The sequence below is a fragment of the Equus caballus genome, chromosome 10 (genome assembly GCF_041296265.1).
Source record: "Equus caballus isolate H_3958 breed thoroughbred chromosome 10, TB-T2T, whole genome shotgun sequence".
NCBI lineage: Eukaryota > Metazoa > Chordata > Mammalia > Perissodactyla > Equidae > Equus > Equus caballus.
Genome location: NC_091693.1, coordinates 24,846,116 through 24,868,793, shown reverse-complemented (window position 1 = coordinate 24,868,793; position 22,678 = coordinate 24,846,116). Strand labels below are relative to the sequence as shown.

General features: G+C 57.5%; 1 protein-coding gene and 1 long non-coding RNA gene across 12 annotated transcripts; one reads left to right on the top strand and one right to left on the bottom strand.

The window, feature by feature from the left end:
- Nucleotides 1-1,302: 1,302 nt before the first annotated feature.
- Nucleotides 1,303-15,748, bottom strand: EPS8L1 (EPS8 signaling adaptor L1). 11 transcript variants are annotated; one of them, XM_023650441.2, is made up of 22 exons: nucleotides 15,285-15,748; nucleotides 14,245-14,512; nucleotides 12,926-13,279; nucleotides 11,814-11,871; nucleotides 10,531-10,571; nucleotides 10,104-10,162; nucleotides 9,319-9,480; nucleotides 8,875-9,024; nucleotides 8,199-8,281; nucleotides 7,516-7,777; nucleotides 7,145-7,271; nucleotides 6,860-6,948; nucleotides 6,694-6,768; nucleotides 6,439-6,587; nucleotides 5,438-5,579; nucleotides 5,316-5,344; nucleotides 3,248-3,380; nucleotides 3,028-3,159; nucleotides 2,717-2,822; nucleotides 2,360-2,534; nucleotides 1,795-1,927; nucleotides 1,303-1,707 (listed from the first exon to the last, which is right to left on the bottom strand). In XM_023650441.2, exons 4-22 carry the CDS (start codon nucleotides 11,831-11,833, stop codon nucleotides 1,621-1,623), a joined length of 2,154 nt encoding a protein of 717 aa, XP_023506209.1. In that variant the 5' UTR covers nucleotides 11,834-11,871; nucleotides 12,926-13,279; nucleotides 14,245-14,512; nucleotides 15,285-15,748; the 3' UTR covers nucleotides 1,303-1,620. The 11 variants fall into 11 exon arrangements, with proteins under 11 accessions (XP_023506209.1, XP_023506210.2, XP_023506208.1 ...); XM_023650442.2 differs by lacking the exons at nucleotides 14,245-14,512; nucleotides 15,285-15,748 and having other exon boundaries at nucleotides 11,814-11,860; nucleotides 12,806-13,328; XM_023650440.2 differs by lacking the exons at nucleotides 14,245-14,512; nucleotides 15,285-15,748 and having other exon boundaries at nucleotides 12,938-13,308.
- Nucleotides 2,403-4,133, top strand: LOC138915769 (uncharacterized). The gene is made up of 2 exons (XR_011422040.1): nucleotides 2,403-2,540; nucleotides 3,910-4,133. It is a non-coding gene; the product is annotated as an uncharacterized lncRNA (long non-coding RNA).
- Nucleotides 15,749-22,678: the final 6,930 nt, after the last annotated feature.

The window sequence follows — 22,678 nt, the reverse complement described above, 5'->3', positions numbered from 1 at the left end:
GATGATTAAACACCCTCGAGGACCGAGGGTATTTGGTGGAAGGAACACCACAGACAGGACTGGCGGCAGGAAGAGGGAAGCAGAGTGCTGCGCCCGACGAGCCGGTGAGCCTGGCCGGCCACAGCCCTGGGCTGCCGAGCCGGAGCTTGGATTTTATGACGGCCGTGGGGAGCTAAGGGAGCCGTGTGAGCAGGGTACAGGGACAGGGGAGGTGGGAAGGAGTCCTGGGGAGCTGCTGTGTCCTGGTGGCAGAAGGAAACCGAGGCAGGAGGGGGACCAAGTGGGGACTGAGAACCAGAGCTCCTGCCTGCCCAAGGCTGTGTCTCTGGTCCCCTCTGGTCTGGGAGGCTGTCCTGGGTGGCTCGGAGAAGCTGAGCGCCAGGGGAAGAGGCCGGCAGGAATTCTGGTGAGGGAGCTTGGCCCTGGGCGTTCTGGGGAAGCAGGAGAAGGAGCTACAGAGGAAAAGGAAAGGGCCTTCTTCCCAAAGCTGGTGGAACGTCCAGTCTGAACAAGGCTGGGTCCCAGAGAAAGCCAGTCCTGAACCAGCTGGATAACGGGAAAAAGTTGCCGGGTAGCCAGAGGGCAAAGGAGCTGGGTGTTCTCGGGGGCGTGGGGGTAGGAAGCCTCCAGTTAGGCTGCCATCTCACAGGATGAAGAGTGGCCAGGGAGCCTGTGGCACGTCCTGGGGGCAGCCAGTTCTCTGTGGCTGGCCTCCCAGCAGGAGACGATGAACAAACTGGAGACGTGGCTGGGACACTAACCTGAGATGAGGGCAGGCTTCCCAGAAGTGGGTATTTGAGCTGGGCCAGGAAGGCTGAATAGGAGTTTGCCAGGCAGAGAATCAGTGTTCCAGCCAGCAGAAACCAGCAAATGCAAAACCCCAGTGGTTGAAGGGGTTTGGGAGTGTTTGGAGAAGGGCGGGACTGGAATGCCTGGTGGAATGAGGACATAAGAAAGAGGAGAGGTGGGTAGAGACCAAACCACTCAGGGCCTCGAATGCCACGTCACAGGGCTAAGAGGGCCCTGGGGAGCCAGGGAAGGATTTTGAGCAAGGGACGGGCTGGGATCATGGGTGTTCAGAAGATCCCTCTAGAGCGAACTGGAGGACAGACTGGAGGTTGGGAGGTCAGGAGGAAGCCTGGGTTGGGGCCCCAGGAAGGGAGAGGAGGATTCAGAGAAAGAAACCAAAGAAGGTGGGGACATCTAGATTCCTTTCCTCCTGTGAGGCTGTAGTTGGAACGAGGGGCAGATTCCTGGGCCCCCTGGTACCCGGGTAGAGAAGGGACAGCAGTTGACACCACCTGCTAAGAAGAGGCTGTTTATAGACTGGGCAGCATATCTGAATGCACAGGGTTCCCGGGTGCGCCCTCTCCCGGGGCGCGCCTATAGCGCTTCCCCTAAATTGTCTCTACGCCCCGCTGCCCTCCCCGCTCCAGCCCACGAGCGCTCGCTCAGGAGACTCCAGTAAGGACGGGCCAGTTTATCCCCCAGACGGGGAAGACCAGGGCCGGAAGGGGTCAGTGATCCTTCAAGGGGTCTACTTCCATTGGTGGGGGCAGTCTGTAGAGTCCGTGCTCCCACGGGGCTGCCTCGAAACTGCTGGCCGAGAGCCGGGAAGGGTCAAATAACCTCCGTTTCCATCTCGCCTTCCACCTTCTTCTTTTGCTTCTCCATCGCCGCCTCCAGTTCTGACACTTTCTCTTTGTCCTGGAAGGAGGGGTGGAAATAAGGACCCCGGTCTCCGAGCCCCCGGCGCCCTCCCGGCTCGGGACCAGGGTCAAGCATCCAGCTCACCTCCAGCAGCGCGCGCTGCACCGTGACCTGGCTGTACACCCGCGCCCCCTCCTCGGGGCTCACCGCCCGCAGCTCCTCCTTCTGCAGCGAGAAAAGCTGCGCGCCGGTCAGCACGCCCAGCGCGTCCACGGTCCTAAGCAGGGGCAGCGGGGGCGCGGTCAGGCCTGCCGGCCAATCACGGCTCAGGTTCCCCCAGCTTTACCAATCACTTCACGCTCGCCTAGCGCTTTGTCCAATCAGAGGCATGCTAGCTCAAGTGAGGGCGGGGCGCTGCTGAATCCTGAATTCCCACCCACCCATGAGCGCGCCCTGCGCAGGCGGTGCTGCACGCTACTGTCGAAGAGAGGCGGGACTACCCTGGAGACTCCAATCGGAGCCTGGAAAAACATGCCAATCACACAAATGAAACCTGCCATTCATTTTTGCAACCAGACAGACCCTCGCTTTGGGCCAATCCTGGTTCCCCATGGTTTGCCACGCCCCCCCTCCGGGCCAATCAGAACGCTCCGTCTCTAGCGCGCACGTCTGGGGTGGGGGGCCCCCAGTCAGCACCCGCCCCACTCACCCGGAGCTAAAGCCCTTGGCTTGTAACCAGGCGCGGACCTCCGAGGCCCCGGAGTGCGGGCTGAGCTGCGGCTCCGGGGCGCGGGGCCCCGCGGCTGCACGACTGGGGCTGGAGCGGCCCTGGGCCAGGCGCGCCTGCAGCTCCTCGTTGACACTGAGCATCTGGGAGAATTTCTCTGCAGGTGGGAAACCGGGGGGAGGGCAGACTCAGGGTGAAGGGTCCTGGGGCCAGAGGTTCGGGGCCTTCCAGCGTCCTCTGATGGGTTGGGAGTCCATTTACTCTTTCTGAGCCTCGGTTTCCCTGCCTGGAAAGTGAGGACAAGGACTGCTCCTTCGAGGGGGTGCCCCCACCACTCACCTTTCTCTCTGGGGTCCAAGTTGTTGAGGCTATCGCAGCTGTCCCAGCGGGGCCGAGCCGGTGCAGGAGCCAGAGCCTGGGCTGGTGGAGGGGGAGTGCTACTCTCCTAGACAGAGGAACGAGAGGGTCATCTGGATCAGAGAGAGAACTCAGAGTCCGAGCCCCTCCTCCTTCTGGAGATAAATTTCTGAACCTTCAGCCACCTCCTCTGCCAGTGCCCTTAACCATGACGCCTATCCCCGTGCCCCTGAACCCCCAATCTGGCCCCCAGCCCCTCTTCCCCCAAGACCCAGGAGTCTGCCCTGGCTCACCAGGCTGCGGGCTGGGCTTTGGCTGCAGACCCCCGGGGGCCCGGGGTGGGGTGTCAGAATATTATACGGTACGTATCCCTCCTGCCCCTGCGAGTCCCGAACCTTCCACCACTTGCGCCTGTCATCCAGGACCTGGGAGAGGTAAAGGGTGAGAGTTCAGAGCCTGTATCTGAAGTTAGGGCTGGGTCCGCTCCAGCTCCCAGGGCCCCACTCCTCTAACCTCCAGCACCTCCCGCTGCTTGACAGACAGCTCGCTGCTGTTGCGGCCCTGGAAGTCGTAATTACATAGGACCCACTTCCCTGCCGGCTCTGGCTCCGGCTGGGGTTCAGCTTCTGGCTCCGGCTCTTGGTGACTGAGGAGAAGGGAGAGGTTTGGGGATAAGGAGGCAGCCAGCCACTCTGTTCTGGGCTGTAGGGTTTTGGTGTGAGCTGGGGTTAGAGCCAAGCAGGGCTCAAGGCAGGGGGCTGGGTTAATACTGTTAACAGAGTTTTGAAATTGGAATAACAGCTCGAATATATTGTGCTCCTTATGTACCTGGCACCGTGTGGTAAGCTTATGCTATGGGTACTGGCATCACTTTCATTTTATAGATGAGAACATTCAGGCTCAGATAAAATCACTTGCCCCAGATCACACAGCTAGAAGCAACTGCTATTTAGTGAGCATCTACTATGCACTGGGCTCATGCATAATGATAACCCATAGTCATTATAAAGGCTATAGTTAACACATATAGCACTTACTTACGTGCCTGACACTGTTCAAAGCTGTTACATATATTAGCTGATTGATTCTTGAGACAACCCTTGGTAGAACCAAGAATTTGGACCCCCCATTCTCTTCCTACCCCCGGACCCTCTATTATTGTCTCTTTTTTACAGGTGATGAAGTGGAGGAACAGTGGTGCAAAGTCACACGGTGATGTAAAGGTCACAGAACAAGAAAGGCATAGCTGGCCTGGGACCCAGGCAGGCTGGCCCCAGAGTCCGCGTCCTGAGTAATTCTGCCCTATTGTGCATGCTGCTGGGTGTGACTCTGAGCTCTGCCACCACTATGAGCTCACAACTGCTAGCCCGCACAACCTCATAGACTTCTCACTCATCCAGGAGGGGATTATCATTATTCTCATCTTCCCTGCAAAGTAGTGGAGGTGCAGAGAAGGTGAGGGTATCAAGCCCAAGATTCAGAAGCACAGTGGCAGGGGGAGGGAGTTCTGCAAGACCAGGCAGCTGAGGGCGGAGGGAGAGTGAGATTTTGGCTCTGACCCCCGGTAAGAGGGAGCCCAGCACGGATCAGGCCTACCTGTGCAAGGGAGAGGGGGGGTCTTCAGGGCCGCGGCGCCCCCTGTGTGGGGCCGGCAGCTCCCAGCACGCTGCGCCTGCTGAGACCCTCTGACCCGGCCCTCACCCAGACCCCCCTTCTGCTCTTCCAGCTTTGCTGCTTGTTTTCTTCTCATCCCTCTCAGCTTGCCTCCCATCCACCTCCGACTGGTCCAAGGACCCTAGCCCCTTCCTCCCCCAGGACCCAAGAGTCTGCACCCCCATTACTTGGTGGAACCACATACTCTGACCCCGAGTTCTTTCCTCCCCCAGAGACCCAGGAGCCCAGGTCTCAAGCTTTAATTTCCTATTCCTTTTAACCCTTAAAGGCTCCCAGGCTGACACTCGGCAGGGACCGAGACCATTGCTTTAGAGCCTTGTGAAAGTGAGGGTCCAGTCTCCCAGCCTTTACCTCTCTTGGGGGGCCCAGAGATACTACCACTCCCTAATTTTCCCAGAAACCTGCCCCTCGGCCCTGGAAGTCCCAAGCCTGCTTCTCTGGGTCTCCAAAGTCCCAGCACCAGACTTGAGCTCTTCTTCAAAGCCCAGATGTCTAATTCCACAGCCTCTTCCCTCCAACACCCAGGGCTCTGTCCTCCAAGGGACCTAGGCAGGGAGCTTCCCAGGCCCTGGGAAACCAAACCGCCTTCTTCCAGCCCATTGGGGACCCAGGCCTCCAACCTCTCAACTTTACCCACTCCCAGCCCCCTCCTCCCTTAGACCCTGCAATCTAAGCCTCCAGCTCCCTCCTCCCCTGGACCCAGAAGTCTGGGCCCCGCCCACTCCCTCCCTGCTCCTCCCCCCTTTCCCAGCCCCGGCCCCGCCTCCTCACCACCTCACCCACCTGCGAAGAGCCGGGAAGATAGAAGAAAAAAAGACAGGAAAAAGAGGGGCAGAGTCAGCGCTGGGAGCCCCAAGGACGCACCCCTCCTGGACCCCACCTTCCCTGCCCTGGGGCTGACACTCACCCATTGACAGTGACCTGGGGGGCGCTTTGCTGCAGGAGATAAGAGGGCAGCAGGTCAGATGGGGCCAGCCCCGCTGTGTCGCCAGGCGGAGCCTGCTGCTCCCCTTGAAGCCTTTGCCTTACCTGCCGGCGCCGCCGCTCATGCTGTAGCTGTTTCTCTACTGGGTCCTCCCAGGCGCGGCCCTGTGGGTCAGTAGCTGGGGGTTCCCAGCCGCTGTAGAAGTTGGGGCTGTATGGGGGTCCCTCCTCCGGGGGCAGCTCTAGCCTGAGACCAAGGACCGGGCCGAGGGCTCAGGGATCCTGGTCCGGTCCCAGACTTAGCCCTGCCATTAGCTTCACTATGTTCTCCCCTTTCCCCTAAGTCTCGCTCTATCCCAGCTATTCTAACCTCGCCCCTTTCTGCCAAACTCTGCCCCTGCCTCCAAGCTCCACCCACGACATTAATTATATTTCTAAATACAATGATTCCACGCTAATGCTCTGCCCCAGCCTCTAAATCTCACCTCTGATTCCAAACTGGGTTTCTAGCTACACACATCCCCTCCCTGGTTCTGCCCCTTCCCCCTTGATGCTCTCGGTCTCTAAGCGCACAGACTTCATTCCCTTTCCAAACGCACAGGACAAATCTTTCATAAGCTCCCCCCCTCCCCCGCTCTATTCCTCTAAGCCCCGCCTTTGTTCCAGTTGGATTGTCTGGTTCAGTCTTAAACCTCTCCTTACGATACCTTCCCACCTTTTCTCCAATCGTACGCTGGTATTTGTTCTAGGTCCCACCTGCTCATTGGCCACACCCTCCCAGCTAAGCCCCGCCTCTGACTCGTCCCTCCCAGTCATACCTTCTTTCCAGTCACCACGCCCCTGCCTCCCAGCCCCGCCCCAGTTACCACGCCCCCTGCCTCCCAGCCCCGCCCCTCCAATCACCAGGCCCCTGTCTCAAGTCCCGCCCCATCAATCACCACGCCCCTGCCTCCCAGCCCCACCCCTCCAATCACCATGCGTCTGTCTCAAGCCCCGCCCCTCAATCACCACGCCCCTGCCTCAAGCCCCGCCCCTCAATCACCACGCCCCTGCCTCAAGCCCCGCCCCTCAATCACCACGCCCCTGCCTCAAGCCCCGCCCCTCACCCCGGGCTGGTCCAGGAGTCCCCCAGCGAGGTCCAGAGCGCATTTTCTCGTGGGGTGACATTGTCGCGCAGCAGCGCCACGGCCTCAGACGTCAGGTGCGGCCGCCGCACGCCGCTCGCGAACTGGGGGCCTCCTGTCGTGTCCACAATCTGCCAGGGGAGTAGGAGTGGGCACGCCATCAGACCCTCTGGAAGTCAAACCCCGATTCCTCCCGCTGCAAGGGGGACCTGAGGGCAGGGGAGCAGGGAGTCTGACCATTTGCAGAGGTCCGAATAGGAAGTGCAGCAGCTCCGGGGAGGAGGGGTTGGCGATGTTGCCGCGCAGCCGGGCCTGCGGAGCGGGGAGGTGCTGGTATCAGCGCAGACGGGCCACATTTGTGCCCTGCCTGCCCCCCGACGCCCGGGTCTGGACGCGTCCTCACCAGCAGGCTGAAGGCGTACTTGATTTTCTGAAGCACGTCGATGTACTCGGCCTCCGAGGGCGGCTTGGCCCGCAGCGTCAGGAGGCCCTCTATGGGTGGCCGAGGCAGGCGTGGGGGTGGGGGCACGGGGGCAGCGTCAGACAGGGTCAGAGGGAGAGGCAGAGACTCGGTGAGACCACGATGGGGAGTCAAAACTGGCAGGGGGGCTTGGGGAGAACCTAGGGATTGGGAGGACATTGGGGAGTGACCGTGGACGTGCAGGATCCCACTCCAGGCACCCCTCACCCCCGGCTTCCCGGCGCCGGGTCCTGCGGCCGCGCTCGCGGTGCTCCAGAACTCGGGCAGCTTCTGCAGACTTCTGCAGCTTCGAGACGAAGCTCTCCACGTCGTCGAACACGTGGTTCAGGATGTCCTAGGGGACAGAGCAGGGGGGACGCCTGAGTCCCGGACCCCGACCGTCAAGCCGAGAGCGCATAGACACGCTCCCAGGTCAGGCCACACCCTGTGATAACTGTGCCTGTCCCCATATTCCAGCTACCTACGGCCGGCTACCCCCTCGAGAAGTCTGACCACGCCCCCAGAGCCAAGCCCCATCCCCCGATGTAAGACACACCCCGGAGCCGGTCCCGCCTCCACCCTAGCCCCACCCCGCTCACCACATCCCGCTCCGCCTGCAGACTGGCCAGGTCCGGGCCGCGGGGGCCCAGGTCCGGGGAGGCTGGGTCAGCGCCACTAGAGGTCGCCGCCCCGCCGGGCCTCCGCGCCTCCTCCGCCTCAGGGATGGGCTCCACCTGGGGTGGCCCGCGGCCCGCGCCCGTCTCCGCCGTGCTGATCACCGCGCGGACCGACGGGCGGCGCTGCAGGGGCGGGGTCTCGGCGGCCGGCGAGGGGCGGTGCTGCAGCTCCTCTTGCGTGGCCCTGTGGTGGCAGAAGGGGAAACTGAGGCTGGGTCCACCGGGGCTGTCCAGTGAGGGGAGAAATTCGGGGCATAAAACGGAGACACTGTGGCCCAAAGGAGTCAAACCCAGGCTCAGAGCGGTAGGGAGAAATCCGAGATATGGGGAGAGGGAGCACTTCTTTAGAGGGAAACTGAGGCCAGAAAGAGGAGAAACCAAGGACCAGAACCCGGATAAGTAGAGTCTTGGAGAGCGGGTGCACTCGTCTGGGAGGTACACGGGAGACTTGAACCCGGCTTTGTTTGACTCCCTTCAAAACTCATTCTGCTCTAGGCTAGTGTGGTTCAGCCCATTTCTCGGATGAGGAGACTGAGGCCGAGAGAGGGCCTCCCAGGGACCCTACCCGTCCTCACTTCTCCACCGTTTCCAGCCCAGGCCCTCACCTGAGCGCCGCCGCTCGGCGCTCCCCGCGGCCGGAGCGATAGTTGTGCAGGGCTCCCTGGATGTCCTCCCGGATCAGCTCCGCCTGCCAATCACGCCGTCAGGCCACGCCCCACGCCCCACCCACTGACCGCCCCCAGCCACGCTCCGGATCGATTCCTAGGCAGGGCCCCTCCCCCCACCACGCCCAGTCATCGCTCACGCACGGCGCCCCCGCACGGCCACGCCCCAGCTTCACACACTCGCCCTACGTCAGCCCCTGCCCTAGGCCACACCCCCGGCCACCAAGGCCCCGGCCAGGTGGCTCCTCCCCCCTAGAGCACGCTCGCCCCCCATTCTAGTGCTGGCGGCCCCCCAGCCCCTCTGTCCTACGCTCAGTGCGAGTCCTTGACCTCCGTCTGCACACCGCCCTCCCACTCTATCTCGGCCCTGTGTCCAACCTGTCCTCGAACCCCCTCCCTTCCAGAACTTTCCAGGTCACGCCCCCTCCTCTGGGCCAGACCCTGCCTTTGCCCCACCGCCGGGTCCCTCCTTAGAGGCCCCGCACCGTTTCGCCGCCAGCTGGGGACTCCGCCCAATTCCAGCTCCTCCCTCTCCCCCCACCCACCCCGCCCCGGAATCCGCGGGGTCCCAGCCTTGTCCTGGGCGGCGGCCCTCCGCCCCCCGCGGTCCGCTCACCCCGAGACGCAGGCCCTGGAAGAAGTGCACGTCGGGCTGCGCGCGCTCGGGCTCCTGGCACACGAGCAGCAGCAGCGAGCGGCTCCGGCCGGGCGGCAGCACCGCGTCGCAGCGCACGATGGCGCCCAGCGGGTACGACTCCAGCTCCTCCTGGGGGTGAAACGGCGGGTAAACTGAGGCCCGGAGCCGTACTACTAAATGGCGACAGACAGGCCCTGCCCAGGGCAACCCCACGAGGTTAGGGGTTAGGGATAACACCCCTGTTTAATAGATGACGCTCATAAGGCTCAAAAAGGGGGTCCCTTGCCAAAGTTCCCAGAGGATGGACGTGCGGGGGCCGAGATTCACACTCTGACCCCCGACGTCCCTAAGGCCAAGCTCTCCATGCCTCGCCAACTCGGTCCGGCTGCTCCTGGCCCCCACCCACCACGTGCCCCCTGGCACCTTGGAGAGGGGGTCGAGCAGCGTGACGTGGTCCGGAGACACGCGCAGCATCATCTCCTGGGCCCAGACGCGGCCCTGGCTGTCCATGACGGCCAGCTTCCGCGAGGCGTCCTCCACTGTGTGCACGCCATCCTCCTCACCCAGGCAGAACGTCACCAGGTGCTGGGATGCACCGCAGAGAAAGCAGTGAGTCCCAGGATGAAGCCAGGTGGGCTCAGAATCCCTTGGAATCAGCCTTCCAGCCTGCAACTAACCACACCTCCTCCGGGAAGCCTTCCCTGATTACCTGCTCCACCCATTGGCGCCTCCTCCTAATGCCCTTTATTTCTTTCATCAGAGTAACTAGCACCTGGGTCTGTCTTCCCACAGAGACTGGAGGCTCCTTGAAGGCAGGGAATGGTCTGGATTATATCTAGTAAACCTATACCTATATCTTCTAAGCTCCTCTGCCGTCATTAGAGCTCCTGGCAGCCTTTGCTGGTACCTCCGGACGAGTCTAACCCCTGCTCATCCGAGAACATCTGATTTATCCCTGTGGCCCGACTGTCCAGCACAAGAGCTGGTCCGGAGGAAAAGTTAGCAGATTCGAGAGGAACAGATTTCCTCCACTCAATATTCACGTCTGAGGCGAGGCACAGGAAGTCCATTTTGCAGATGAGCAAACTGCGTTTCCCAGGTTCTTTCTGCTGGGAGGCCCAGCTGCTTTCAATCCACCCCAGTCCACCCTCTTGAGGCCCAGGTTCCTTCCATAAAACTCCCCTTGGCAACGCGGACCCCAAACTCACGTTGACGGGATACTGGGAAACGTCAGCCATAACCACAGTGGAGTAACGCTTCCTCTGCTCTGCGGGGGGCGGGTGGGGTGGGGAGAAGAATGGACCTGGGAGTCCTGGCCCCAGCCCCTCCTCCCTCGGACCCAGGGGTCCAGGCCCCCAGCCCCTCCTCCCTCAGACCCAGGGGTCCAGGCCCCCAGCCCCTCCTCCCTCCGACCCGGGAGTCCAGGCCCCCAGCCCCTCCTCCTTCAGACCCAGGGGTCCAGCTCCCAGCCCCTCCTCCCTCAGACCAAGGGGTCCAGGCCCCCAGCCCCTCCTCCCTCAGACCCAGGGGTCCAGGCCCCCAGCCCCTCCTCCCTCAGACCCAGGGGTCCAGGCCCCCAGCCCCTCCTCCCTCAGACCCACTTTCATCCTGGGGTTTCCTTGCCACTAAACTCACCATAGATAGACTTGGCACTCGGTTTGGGGGCAGCTTCTGGGCTGGTAGAGGAAGAGAGGGGTGAGAGGGGCCATGGGAACTGGGGGCAGATCTTGGGGGTTTCAGATGCCAAGCAGACCAGCAATGACTTGCCATGGAGGGTTTTGAGCAGGGGAGGGCAGGGCCAGAGCTGGGCTTTGACAAGACAAGTAGGGCAGTGGTACTGGGTAGTGGTGGGGAGTGTGGTCTCTGCTGTCACACAGAGCTGGGTTCGAATCCCCTGTCAGCTACTGCCTTGCTATAGACCCTGGGTAGGAGACTTAGTCTCTCCTGCCTCAGTTTCCCTTTCTGTAAGATAGGGATTAGTTACCCTAGAGCCTCCATCTGGTAGGGCTGCTGGGCGACTTCCCTGAGATGACGCAGTTGAAGTCCTTCACAGCCCCTATGACTGTTACCTTATTATGATGATGCAAAGGGCTTAGCACACTGCAGTTGCTCAATAAATGGGCATTTTTACAATAGCATTCATATTTGGAGTGGACGGAGAGTTCTCTTGTTCTCCTCCTGCCCCCATGGGCCAGGCTCTTCCCAGCCAAATCCTTGTCTGTCTCCTCCTGCCCTCGACCTCCCCTTCAAGGTCATCTCCAAGAAGAGTTCTTGAGTCCCCATTTCCACAGAAATAACAGAAGCTCAGAGCTCGGGTGGGGTCAGGGATGAGGGATGAGAAACCCTTTCAGTCAAACTTCTTGCTCCTCATCCTGCTCCTGCCAGTCAGATCTCCCCGCAATTTGATTACCTCTGGTCTGGGGAACTCACTACCTCCCGTTTTCCATGCAGCTATTCCCAGGCGTCTCTTTTTTCCTCTCCCTGCTCACTCCAGGAAACTTGAACCTTTGTTATAAACAGCTCTGATTTTTTAGCAGAGGGTCAATATTTAATAATAAGATAACTATAACAATTGTAATCGCAGTTCCCACGAGTGGAGCACCTGCTGTTGGTCAGATTCCCTGCTAAACGTGCATTATCCTATCAAACTTTCAGAATTGTTCCTGTTTCTCATGGGAAGGCCTGGGGCTCAAAGGGTCACGCCACTGCTGAGTGTTAGTGTCTGAATTTAAACCCAGGTCTGTCCGCGCGGCAGTGGGAGCCCCAACTACAGGCTGGGCAGGAAGGCAAGCAGCTCAGGCATCCTACTGAGTGTCCAGGCCTGGCCTGCCGTAAAGGCCGCCTGCCGGTGTTGGGGAGAGGGCAGAGGTGGGAGGTGTGGTGGGGCTGGGGGTGGCTGGTGGGCGGGGGGCACTTACCCAGTGGTGGTGGTGCTCATGGTGCCGAGAATGGGGAGCTGTGCCACCTGGAGGTGCCCTTGGAGCCAGCAAAAGGGTGAGGGCCTGACCTGGCCTGTGGGGCCTATAATTCCAGGCCCCAGCCCCTCCTCCCTCAGACCCAGGAGTCCAGGCCCCAGCCCCTCCTCCCTCAGACCCAGGAGTCCAGACCCCAGCCCCTCCTCCCTCAGACCCAGGAGTCCAGGCCCCAGCCCCTCCTCCCTCAGACCCAGGAGTCCAGACCCCAGCCCCTCCTCCCTCAGACCCGGGAGTCCAGGCCCCAGCCCCTCCTCCCTCAGACCCGGGAGTCCAGGCCCCAGCCCCTCCTCCCTCAGACCCGGGAGTCCAGGCCCCCAGCCCCTCCTCCCTCAGACCCAGGAGTCCAGGCCCCAGCCCCTCCTCCCTCAGACCCGGGGGTCCAGGCCCCAGCCCCTCCTCCCTCAGACCCGGGGGTCCAGGCCCCAGCGCCTCCTCCCTCAGACCCGGGAGTCCAGGCCCCAGCCCCTCCTCCCTCAGACCCAGGAGTCCAGGCCCCCAGCCCCTCCTCCCTCAGACATGGGAGTCCGGGTCCCCAGCCCCCTTCTCCTTCACACCTGTACGTTGGCCCCCAAAGCCCTCAGGGATCCATGCATTCAGTTCCCTAAGCTATGTGTACCCCACCTTCTTTCCTACACCCAGGGATCCAGGCCCCCAGCCTGCACCTTCTCAGTGGCCCAGAAGTACAGGCTGAGAGCTCCTCTTCCCTAAGAACCAAAAGCTTTGACCCCAAGTCTCTGCAGAGAGCTACTTGTCCCGTTCCTCAGCCGCTGCGGCCCTATACTCTTCCTTTCGCTCTGAGGTCCAGGCTCCCAGCTCTTACCTTTCAGGACTCAAGAGTTTAGGGCCGCAGCCTTTCCCGGGTCTGCCCCCAGGAGTCCCGGCCCCCTGCTCCTCCTCAACCCTGGGAGTCCCCTCCTCGCTCGGCCCCTCCTCACCTGCCCCGCAGGCTCCGTCAGACGGGAGGCTCGCTCCCTCTCCTCAGCTCTCCTCTCCTCTCCCTCCCAGGCCGCGGGCCCCACCTCCTGCTCCCTCCTTGGGCCGCCGCCTCTGCATACCTGAGCGCTCACCTGGCACCGCCACCGCCGGGGTGGCCCCTGGGTGGGGCTGGCAGGAAGGCCCAAGTGGGGTTGGGGACAGCTGGGGACGACCTCAGGGGCCACGATCGTCTCCCTCATGACAACGCTTGAACCATAACAGCACAGTAATTTGATGTCACCCTTGTTCACACGTCAGAATCCAGAATCGAAAGCTCGGTGTTAGGCTGGTGTCCTCCAGTTCTCTTAGCACGTCCGGAAGTCGGGGGTTTGATTTCCACTGGTTCACAGTCCAAGAGTGGGGTGGTCAATGTGGAAGGGTGGGTTTGAAGCTGGGGGCTGTCTCTCTGTCTCCAGGGCCGGCGAGTGTCCCTGCTGTGTGCACACCTTCTGCTCTCGGTTCTGTCTCCACTGTGCCCTCACCCCCGCCCCTCCCCTTCCCTCTTCCTTTGGAAAGTTCCCTCCACACTCCCCTATTATGATGGTAGCTAAGATTTAACCCAGTGCCCGGCAGAGCTCCAGCAACTGACAGGCTCCTCAGGCATGAAATCTCCTTTATGGTCCTTCTGAACCAAATTATAAACGTTGTTTCTTCCCAAAACCCAGTGAGGTAATTGTTGGGGTCTCCATTTCACACATGAGGAGACTGAGGCCCATAAGGGTTACACAGCTTGCTCCAGGTTCCCCAGGCAGTGGTAGTGGCAGTGTCAGACTCCAAGGCTCAGACCTCAGAGAGCAGAGCAGGGGGTGGATGGTCGCGCCCACTCTTAGCCTTTTTGGTTGTCAGTGATCCCCACCTGGTTCCTGCCACCATCATCTCTCACCTGGACCACCACAGTACCCTCTAACTGGTCTTCCTGCTCCCTTCCTCCCCTCAGTCTAGTCTCAATGCAGGGACCCCACAGAAACCTAAGTCAGCTCACGTCATTCCTGTGCTCAAAATCCTTCAGTGGCTCCCCATTTCTCTGGGTAAAAGCTGAAGTCTACAAAGGCATAAGGGACATTACTCTAACCTCATCTCATCCTCCTCTCCCCCTTCATCACAGTGTTCCAGCACACTGGCCTTCTTGCTGCTCCTTGAGCACCCATTCCCCATCCTGCCTCAGGGCCTTTGCACTTGCCATTCTGTCTGCCTGGAATGCTGTCCCTGCAGATATCCTCATGGCTTGCTCCCTCACCTCCTTCAGGTCTTTGCTTGATGACACCACCTCAGAGGAGCCTGGCTGACCACCCTGTTTAAAATGGCAGCACCTCTTACCCTCCTTTCTTTCCTGTTCTCTTCCCTTGCCACACTTAATTTTTCTCCAAAGCATTTATCACCTCCTAACACACTACCTTACCTGTTCGTTTTGATTATTTTATGTCTCCCCCATTAGAAAGTATGCTTCATGTGGGCAAAGACTTTTGTGTGTTCAGTTGCCTCCTCTATCTGCTGCACAGCGCGGAGCGTCTAGCACGCCGTGAGTGCTGGAGCAGCACTTGTTGAATTAACGAGTCTTTTGAATTTGGTGCACTCATGTGCATTGTCGCTTCATTGCTTCTCTCGGCACATGCTGACCCCGCGGTCTGTGCTGAGTGTGGCTGGAAACCAGAGAAGAAGTCCTTGTCCTGGATCGATGGGGATGGAAGAGCAGACAGGAAGAGGGCAGTCATGAGGTGTGCTGTGACGGCAAAAAGCCCCGTGGGTGTGGGTCCCAGTCCTGGCTTTGTCACTTCGTAATTTTGGTAACACTTACTGTGTGCTCATGTCCTCCTCTGAGTACATTGTATGTGTGTGTATGAATGTGTGTGTCTACAACCCTCACAACATCCTGTGGAATGGGAACGGGTTCAGCTATCCTTTTTACACAGGAGGAAACTGAGGCACATACAAGTTAAGTAATTTGTCTACAATCCCATGGCTAATATGTGGTGGAGATGGTTGAACCCAGCCTGCACAATTTACACTCTGCATCCTTCGGTGCTACCCTATGGTGCAAACCTTGTAACCCCACCCCTTTCCAGCTGTGTGACCCTTGGCAAATTACTTAACCTCTCTGTGCCCAGTCCCCCAGCTGTAAAATGGGCATCACAGCGTCGGGAGGATTAAATGAGATTACAGAGAGCTCTTAGCACAGTAGCCGGCAGAGAGGAAACGCCAGGTGAGCGTCAGCAATGATGGAGATGACAGTCTTCCTTTCCACATGCGCTAAAACCGAGGAAGCCCAGAAGAGGCTGCTGAGAAGGTCAAGGCGGGCTTCCTGGAGGAGGGGCGGCCAGAGCTGAACCTGAAGGGCCAGTTTGACAGCCCGAGGTGGCCCGGAGGATGAGGAAGGAGTGTTCCAGGCCGCAGAGCTGCCGGGCCTGGGAGGGGAGGGCTGCCCCAGCTTGGTGCACTTACCTGCTGGGCGGGCGGCTCTCGAGGGGGCTGCAGGGAGAGGCTCCTGGGCGTCTCCGTGTCCCTGTGACATCCATGCCACAGATGTCATCTGCGCTGGCCCTGCAGGGTTGGGGTCGGAGGGAAGGAGCAGACTCCTCTCCCTCTGTGCGGGAGATGGGGTTGGGATTGGTGCCCCCATGACAGAGGAGAAGACAGAGACTCAGAGTGGGGAGGCCACCAGCCCAAAGTCACAGTGGCTGTGGGCTGTGACACAAACGCAGATCTGGCTGAACCCAGGTGCTTTCTTCATGTGCAGGTGGAGAAAGTGTCCTCAGAGAAGCGTTCGGTGGGAGTCAGGGGCCAGACTCTCGGTCTGAGGGAGGAGGGGCTGGGGGCCTGGACCCCTGGGTCTGAGGGAGGAGGGGCTGGGGGCCTGGACTCCTGGGTCTGAGGGAGGAGGGGCTGGGGCCTGGACTCCCAGGTCTGAGGGAGGAGGGGCTGGGGCCTGGACTCCTGGGTCTGAGGGAGGAGGGGCTGGGGCCTGGACTCCCAGGTCTGAGGGAGGAGGGGCTGGGGGCGTGGACTCCTGGGGCCGAGGGAGGAGGGCAGGGTCCAGCACAGGGGCCCGCGTGCCCCACCCCACCTCCTGTTCTGAGGTCTGGAGCAGCAGGTGAGACCGAAACCTGAACCTCCGCCCCAGTTCCAGGCCAGGGCCTCCTTCCTCCTTCCCTGGCCACAAAGGAGGCCCCTCCCTCTGTCCAAACCTTAGCAAGTGGTGCCCAAATACCAGTGGAGGCTCCCACCCCTGCATGGCCTGACTCAGTAAGTCCGGGCGGAGGCAGAGGATTCCCGCCTTGCAGACTCCCCAGGGGGACCTGGCAGTTGGGAACCCCTTCCAACCCCACGCCTGGCCACACTGCCCTTACAGCGCCTTCCCTGAGCCGGCTGAGCACCCTGTGGGTCTGGGTCTGCCTCTCTCCCCAGACTGGCGTAGCTTTGTCGTTGGGGGACTGGACTATTTATTCTCTGGGTTGGGGGCTCCTAGGAACCAAGCCCCAGAATTCACTGGGGCCTGCTAAGATCCCGCGCATGTCACATCTGAAACCACCCCATCTCTGCCCTCATCTTCCTCTCCAGTGCGTCTTCACCCCACGCACCCTCAACTGTAGGATTTGCTAGTGAATTCCCAGGATGAGGAAGGAGGTCAAACTGCAGTAAATGGGAGGTATGGCAGGTTGTTGGGGGAGGGGCATAAATAAGGTGGGAGCTGAGGCTCAGGGAGATATATTTACTTACACATTCATTAATTTATTCATTCACTAAAGGGTTCCTGAGGTCTAATTTGTGCCTCACTGTTTGCCCTCAAGAAGAGAGTCAAATTAGGGAAATAGATCCTGCTGCACCCATGGTCACAATTCAGCGTGATATGTGCACTAATAGGGGTGGCACAGGGCATTGTGTGTCCTCAGAGGAGGCCTTTATTCCAGCTTTGTGGTGGGTGTGTCAGACAGTCAAAGAAGCCTTCCTTGATTAAGGGATAACTGGATGGGGTTCTGAAGGATGAATAGGAGTTTGCCAAGGAAGATGTGACAGGGAATGATATTCTAAGCATGGCAAATGGCATACGAAAAGTCCCGAAGTCAGGTGGTAGCAAATACTTAAGCACCTACTGTGTGCCAAGCACATTCTAAGTGCTGGACAGATGAAACCTCTGCCCTTGTGTTATCGTCATCCTAGTGGGTGTGGTGGGGAGGCGGGAAATAAACAGGTAGGCACGTCCGTGCATAAGACTTTCAGTTTGTGGTGAGTGCTATGGAGGAAATAAAGGTGAAGGGATGGAGGATGGACGGCCAGGGGTGTGTGGCCGCTTCAGGTGGGATGGTCAGGGATGGCCTCTCTGAGGAGGTGGCAACCGAGCTTTGACCTGAATTTCGAGAATGAGCCAGGAATGCGAAGAGGCTTTCAGGAATACCTTGCGGAGGCTGGGCCGGTGATGTCTGCAGGCGTGTGGCTGGCTGGAGGAGGCGAGACTGGAGACTGAGCTCTGAGGACAGTGGTGACATTGGTGATGACAATGACGGTAGCAAATGAGAGGGTGGCCAAACTCCAACTCCAGTGGGTTTGCCCTGAGCCAGAGTCTCAAGAGGCTCCCCGTGTGGTTGGGGAGGTGACACAAACACGGGCCGCCCTAAATGTGCCAGAATGAGGTCGCTCCGGTGGTGGGAGCCCAGAGGAGTCCCTTCTGAGACCCAGGGGGTCAGGGCGGGCTTTTCCTGGGAGCTCCCCGGAGACCTGCCGGCCGACAGGCGCGGGAGCGGCGCCAGGAGGGCGGGGCCAAGAACCGGCCTGGCCGGAGCGGGGAGGCTGGCGGCAGCCGTTTGTTCTCTGGGAGGGATAAAAGGCAGACGGGCCAGGCCGGCTCCTGAAACTGGAGGCGCCGGGTCCAGGCTGGGGCTGGGCCCGCGGCAGCGAGAAAGGAGTCCAGACAGACTTGTGTGCGGATCCTGGCTTGGAGAGAGTTGTTGATTCTCATCTCTTCCTCTCGAAAACGAGCGTTAAGTCCTAGTACCTGCCAGAAAGGCTCGTGAGAAGACGGGTGAGAAGATGTGTCAAGGGCTTAGGATGGGGATCCATGTTCAGCCGATGATGAAAAATAAATAGACAAAGGAATGAATCAGTAACTCAATGACCGGGACGACATGCTGCGACAAGGGAGGGTTCTGCAGACACACAGCTCTGCATTCCGGTGCCTGCACTGACATCTCAAGCAGCTCACAGCCTCAGTTTCTGCAGCTTGAAACTTCTGATGACCATTTATGCAAGGCATTTATTCATGCATTCAACAAAATTTAGGGGCTGACCTGGTGGCATAGTGGTTAAGTTCTCATTCTCTGCTTCGGTGGCCTGGTGTTCATGGGTTCGGATTGACAAATTGAAATGGCAAGCAATGGGATACATTGGAGTATATGAGGAAGCCATTTGGTATAAACCTAATTTGGCCTGACTTTGTTTTTTCCAAAAGGGCCTGACTGTGGCCATTGAGCATGCATTGTATATCTGCTCAGACATTTTCAGATAAAGGTGCAACTTCCCTCCCCCTCCCGACGTTGGCATCTCCTTAAAGATTAAGCATCTTTCCTTAGGCTGGGAACTGATTGCAGCGCTCATCTGTGACCGCCCAGCCCGAGGCAACAGACCTGCCAGCCTGCGGCGTTCACCGAGACAGCAGCCCTATCTGCCGTTTCCATCAATAACTGTGCCGACAGAGCAGCCTCGTGACTATTGTAAAAGGGACATTTCAATCATATGTGAAACACCCTCTTTGAGGGTATATAACCACCCTGTATACCCCTACTTCTTTGGAGTGCTCTGTTCCTTTGTGGAAAGACTCTCCCGGGTTATAATCCTCACATTTTAGCTCAGAATAAACTCACTCAAATTTTCATTTATAGACTGGTTATGGATTATTTTTGTCAACAGGATCCTGGGCGTGGACCTGCACACCACTCATCAAGCCATGCTGAGGCAGCATCCCACATAAGACATAAGATAGAGGAAGACAGGCACAGATGTTAGTGCAGCGACAATCTTTCTCACCGAAAAAAAAAAAAAAAGATGAAAGCACCCAACAAAACCCCCACAAATGTTCATTAAGTGTTTACTCTACACAAGCACTATTCTAGGGAGCAGTGAACTCAACAGCTCTGAATGTGCCCTCGTGGAGTTTACAGTCTGGTGGAAAACAAATAAAAAAGTAAGTGATGTAGGCTGTCAGATAGCAATAATGCTGTGGAGGAAGTTAAAGCAGGGAGGGGGGCCAGGAAGGGTCTAGCAGGTGTTTTGGGGGTTTTATTGAAAAGTTAGTGTGGTTGGGGAGGACCTCGCTGAGAAGGTGATAGTTGAGTGAAGACCTGGAGGAGGAGGGGAGGGAGTGAGGTGTGGGGAACATCTGGGAAGGATTTTCAGACAGGGGCAACGGCCAGTGCAAAGGTCCTGAGGTGGATGGGCTCACACAGCAAGGCCAGCGTATCTGGAGCAGAGCGGGAGAGGGGAGAGGGTGGGACATGAAGTCAGAGAGGTAATGGGGACGGATCATGGGTTTGCAGGGTCACTGTAAGGATCAGAGAGACTGAGGGAGCTATAAAGTGTTTTGATCAAGTTTTTCCTTAACTTGACGTAAAATGAACCATTTTAAAATGAACAACTCAGTAGCATTTGGTACATTCACAGTGTTGTGCAACCATCACCTCCAGCTAGTTCCAAAACATTTTCATCACCCCAAAATAAAACCCACACCCCCTAGTGGTCACTTCCCATTCCTCTCCCCCTCCCCCAGTGCCCAGAAACCACCGGTTTGCTTTCTGTCTGTGTGGATTTGCCTCTTAGGGACATTTCGCATAAATGGATTCAGACGATGTGTGACCTCAGAGTGTTTCTGAGGCTCATCTATGTCATATCGATCAAGTGGTGAGATAATTTCAGACTTACAGAAAAGTTGCAAAATGATAGAAAGAATTCCCATATTCCGCAGAGGTTCACACACACACTTCTTTTTCCTCAACTGTTTAAGAGTCAGTTGCAGACCTGATCTCCTTGTACCCCTAAAAACTTTAGGGGTAAACCTGTTTCCTAAAAACAGCCTGCTTCTCTCACTCAGCCACGGGTCTCCAGGACTATAATCTGACCTACAGAACTTATTTCTATTTATCCCGTTGTCCTAATGATGTCCTTACAGTGAAACAAAGAAAAAAAAGCTTTTTTTCTCTCCCTGATGTAGGTCCCGATGCCACCATGCGATGCATTTAATTGTCATGCCTGTTCAGTCTCCTTTAATCGGGAACAATTTCTCTGTTTTCCTTTCTTTCCTGACCCTGACGCTTCCGAAGAGTCCAGGGCAGTTATTTCACGGAATGCCCCTGGTTTTGGCTTTCTCCGACGCTTCCTCATGATAGATGCTGGTTACACTTTTCGGCAAGAATATCCCAGAACGGACGTTGTGTTCTTCTCAGTGCTTTGTATCAGGAGGCACGTGATGTTTGTCCCGATCACTTGATTTGGGCGAAGTCAGCCAGGTTTCTCCACTGTAAAGTGACATTTTTTCCCCATTCTAGTCAACAAGCATCTTGTGAAGAGCTACTTTGAGGCTATGCAAATATCCCGTGTCGTGTGTCATAAAACGTTCACCTATTAGTTTATTTTTTTTCTGAGGAGGACCAGCCCTGAGTGAACACCCACCACCAATCCTCCTCTTTTTGCTGAGGAAGATTGGCCCTGAGCTAACATCTGTGCCCATCTTCCTCTATTTTGTATATGGGATGCTGCCACAGCATGGCTTGATGAGCGGTGTGTAGGTCCATGCCCGGGATCAGAACTTGCAAACCCCTGACCACCAAAGCAGAGCGTGTGAACTTAACCACTGTGCCACCGGGCGGTCCCCTTGTCCGCCTATTAGTTTTGGCATCCATGGATGCTTCTTGCCTGAATCAGTTATGACCAAGATCCTTCCCAAAAGGATCCCCTAAATTCTGTGCTGAGAATGGGCCAGTGGGGAGAACGGAGGCAGCAGGGAGACCTAGAGATGGCAGAATGGAGATGCTGAGATGTGGTCAGATTTTGGAAATATTTTGAAGGAAGACTGGCAGGTTATGAGAGAAAAAGAGACAAGGCCGACCCCATGTTTTGGTCCAAACAATTGGAAGGCTGGAGTTGCCATTTTCTGAGACGACGGAGATTGCTGCTGTGACAGAAAGACCCGAACCATTAGTGGCTTGAATCAGGTACGAGTTTATTTCTTGCAGCCGACCCAGGGCCCATCTGGCAGCTCCATAATCCTCAGGGCCCAGTCTTCTTCATCTCACCGCCCCACCAAAATAAGTCTGGATGATGCAAATAATCAATAACCAATCTATAGATTAGCAATATGGGCCGATATTTATCTGAGCCAAGCTGAGGACTAGCCCAGGAATGCAGTCTCCACTGGGGGAAGAAAGTTCTCTGGAGAAGCCTGGTTTATAGCATGGTTATTTACCATTTCAGAACAAAGAACATACATCAAGCATGTCAGGAACACAATTTTTTTCCTCAAAACCACAAGGGAATGTTTTACTGCAGTTTAGCACGTACACAGCAGGTCAACTTGACCCTGGGTTCCTAGGAAGAAAAACTTCAAAGAAGCAGTGATAATGGTGTCAGAGGAATGGAGACACCCATCCCTATCTTAAAGAGTGCGTTCGTTGCTTTGGGGAAATGTTTGGAGCAGATGTACAATGCATGTTTGAGTCAGGCTGCTCTGGGAAAAACAAGTTTTGGGCTGAACCAGGTTTAAACCAGAACAGCTTCCCCATATACCTCAATATGTGGAAATTTCTTTTTATTCTTGTTATTTTCATCACACTCCCACCTCATGGTCCAAGATGACTGCCTCCACCCCTGCCGTCAATCAGATCTGCCTTCCAGCCAGGAGAAAGGAGGAAATGGGGAAGTGCCTTTTCCTTTTAAGTACACACATCCCTTCCGCTCACATCCTATTGGTCAGAACTTAGACACGTGGCCACACCTAGGTGCAAAGGACGTCGGGAAATGAGTCTTTATTCTGGGTATTCATGCACCTAGCTATAAACCAGTGGCTCTAGTACTATAAGCAAGAAAGGAAGAATGGATATTGGGGGACAACTAGTCAACTTTCTCTAACGAGTCCCTAGTGCTGGAGCTGCTTTCCCTGCATCCCTTTTGCCCCTCTCCAGTCCGTACTCTACATCTCAGGTGGAAACAAAATTCCTGAGAGACAGATCTGCTCTTGAACTTCTATTGCTCATAACTCTTCTGTGGCTCCCTACTACTCTCTGAATCAAAGCCAAGCTTCTCAGCCTGGTATTTGAGCCATAATCTGGCTCCACCTTCCAACCACTCCAGCCTCATTCCTTGCACACCTTCCCACACCTTCCATCCCACAACATCTCCTGCGCAATCCTGTCTGCTACTTTTTGCCTAAGCTGGTCCCATAGTCTGGAGCTCTGTTCCTAGCTTGAGGAAATCCTGTCTGTCCATATGGCCGTGATCCACACCGCCTTCTGCAGAAAGCTCGCCCAGCCTTCTTACAGGGGGTCCTCTACCTCTCACGAGCTCTCAGAGTCCTCCCCCACCCCAGCCCCGCCATCCAGCTGGGAGGTCAGCTGTTTGCACGGTGCCTGCCCTCCTCCCGGCACAGGCACTGACTCTCTCCTTCCCTGGCCTCCTTCCACCTCACCATCCTCCCCTCCTGTCCACACTCTGCCCCTCTGCTCTTCTTCTCTCTCTTCCTCCCAGTGATGGAGCCATGCATGTCCTGCCTACGGCACGTGTACTAAACAAAACAAAGCAAAACAAACACCAAAACCAATGGTCCCAGTACTATGGCCGTGTAACAAATTATTCGA

What these genes read in the sequence shown, in the direction of transcription:
- EPS8L1 (XM_023650442.2), bottom strand. Translation starts at nt 13,045, where the DNA reads ATGAGGGAGACGATCGTGGCCCCTGAGGTCGTCCCCAGCTGTCCCCAA. An exon ending in TGCAGGCGGAGCGGGATGTG is followed by an intron (nt 7,272 to 7,515) that starts GTGAGCGGGGTG and finishes TCTGTCCCCTAG; the next exon opens with GACATCCTGAACCACGTGTT. An exon ending in GACTCCTGGACCAGCCCGGG is followed by an intron (nt 5,580 to 6,438) that starts GTGAGGGGCGGG and finishes CCTTGGTCTCAG; the next exon opens with GCTAGAGCTGCCCCCGGAGG.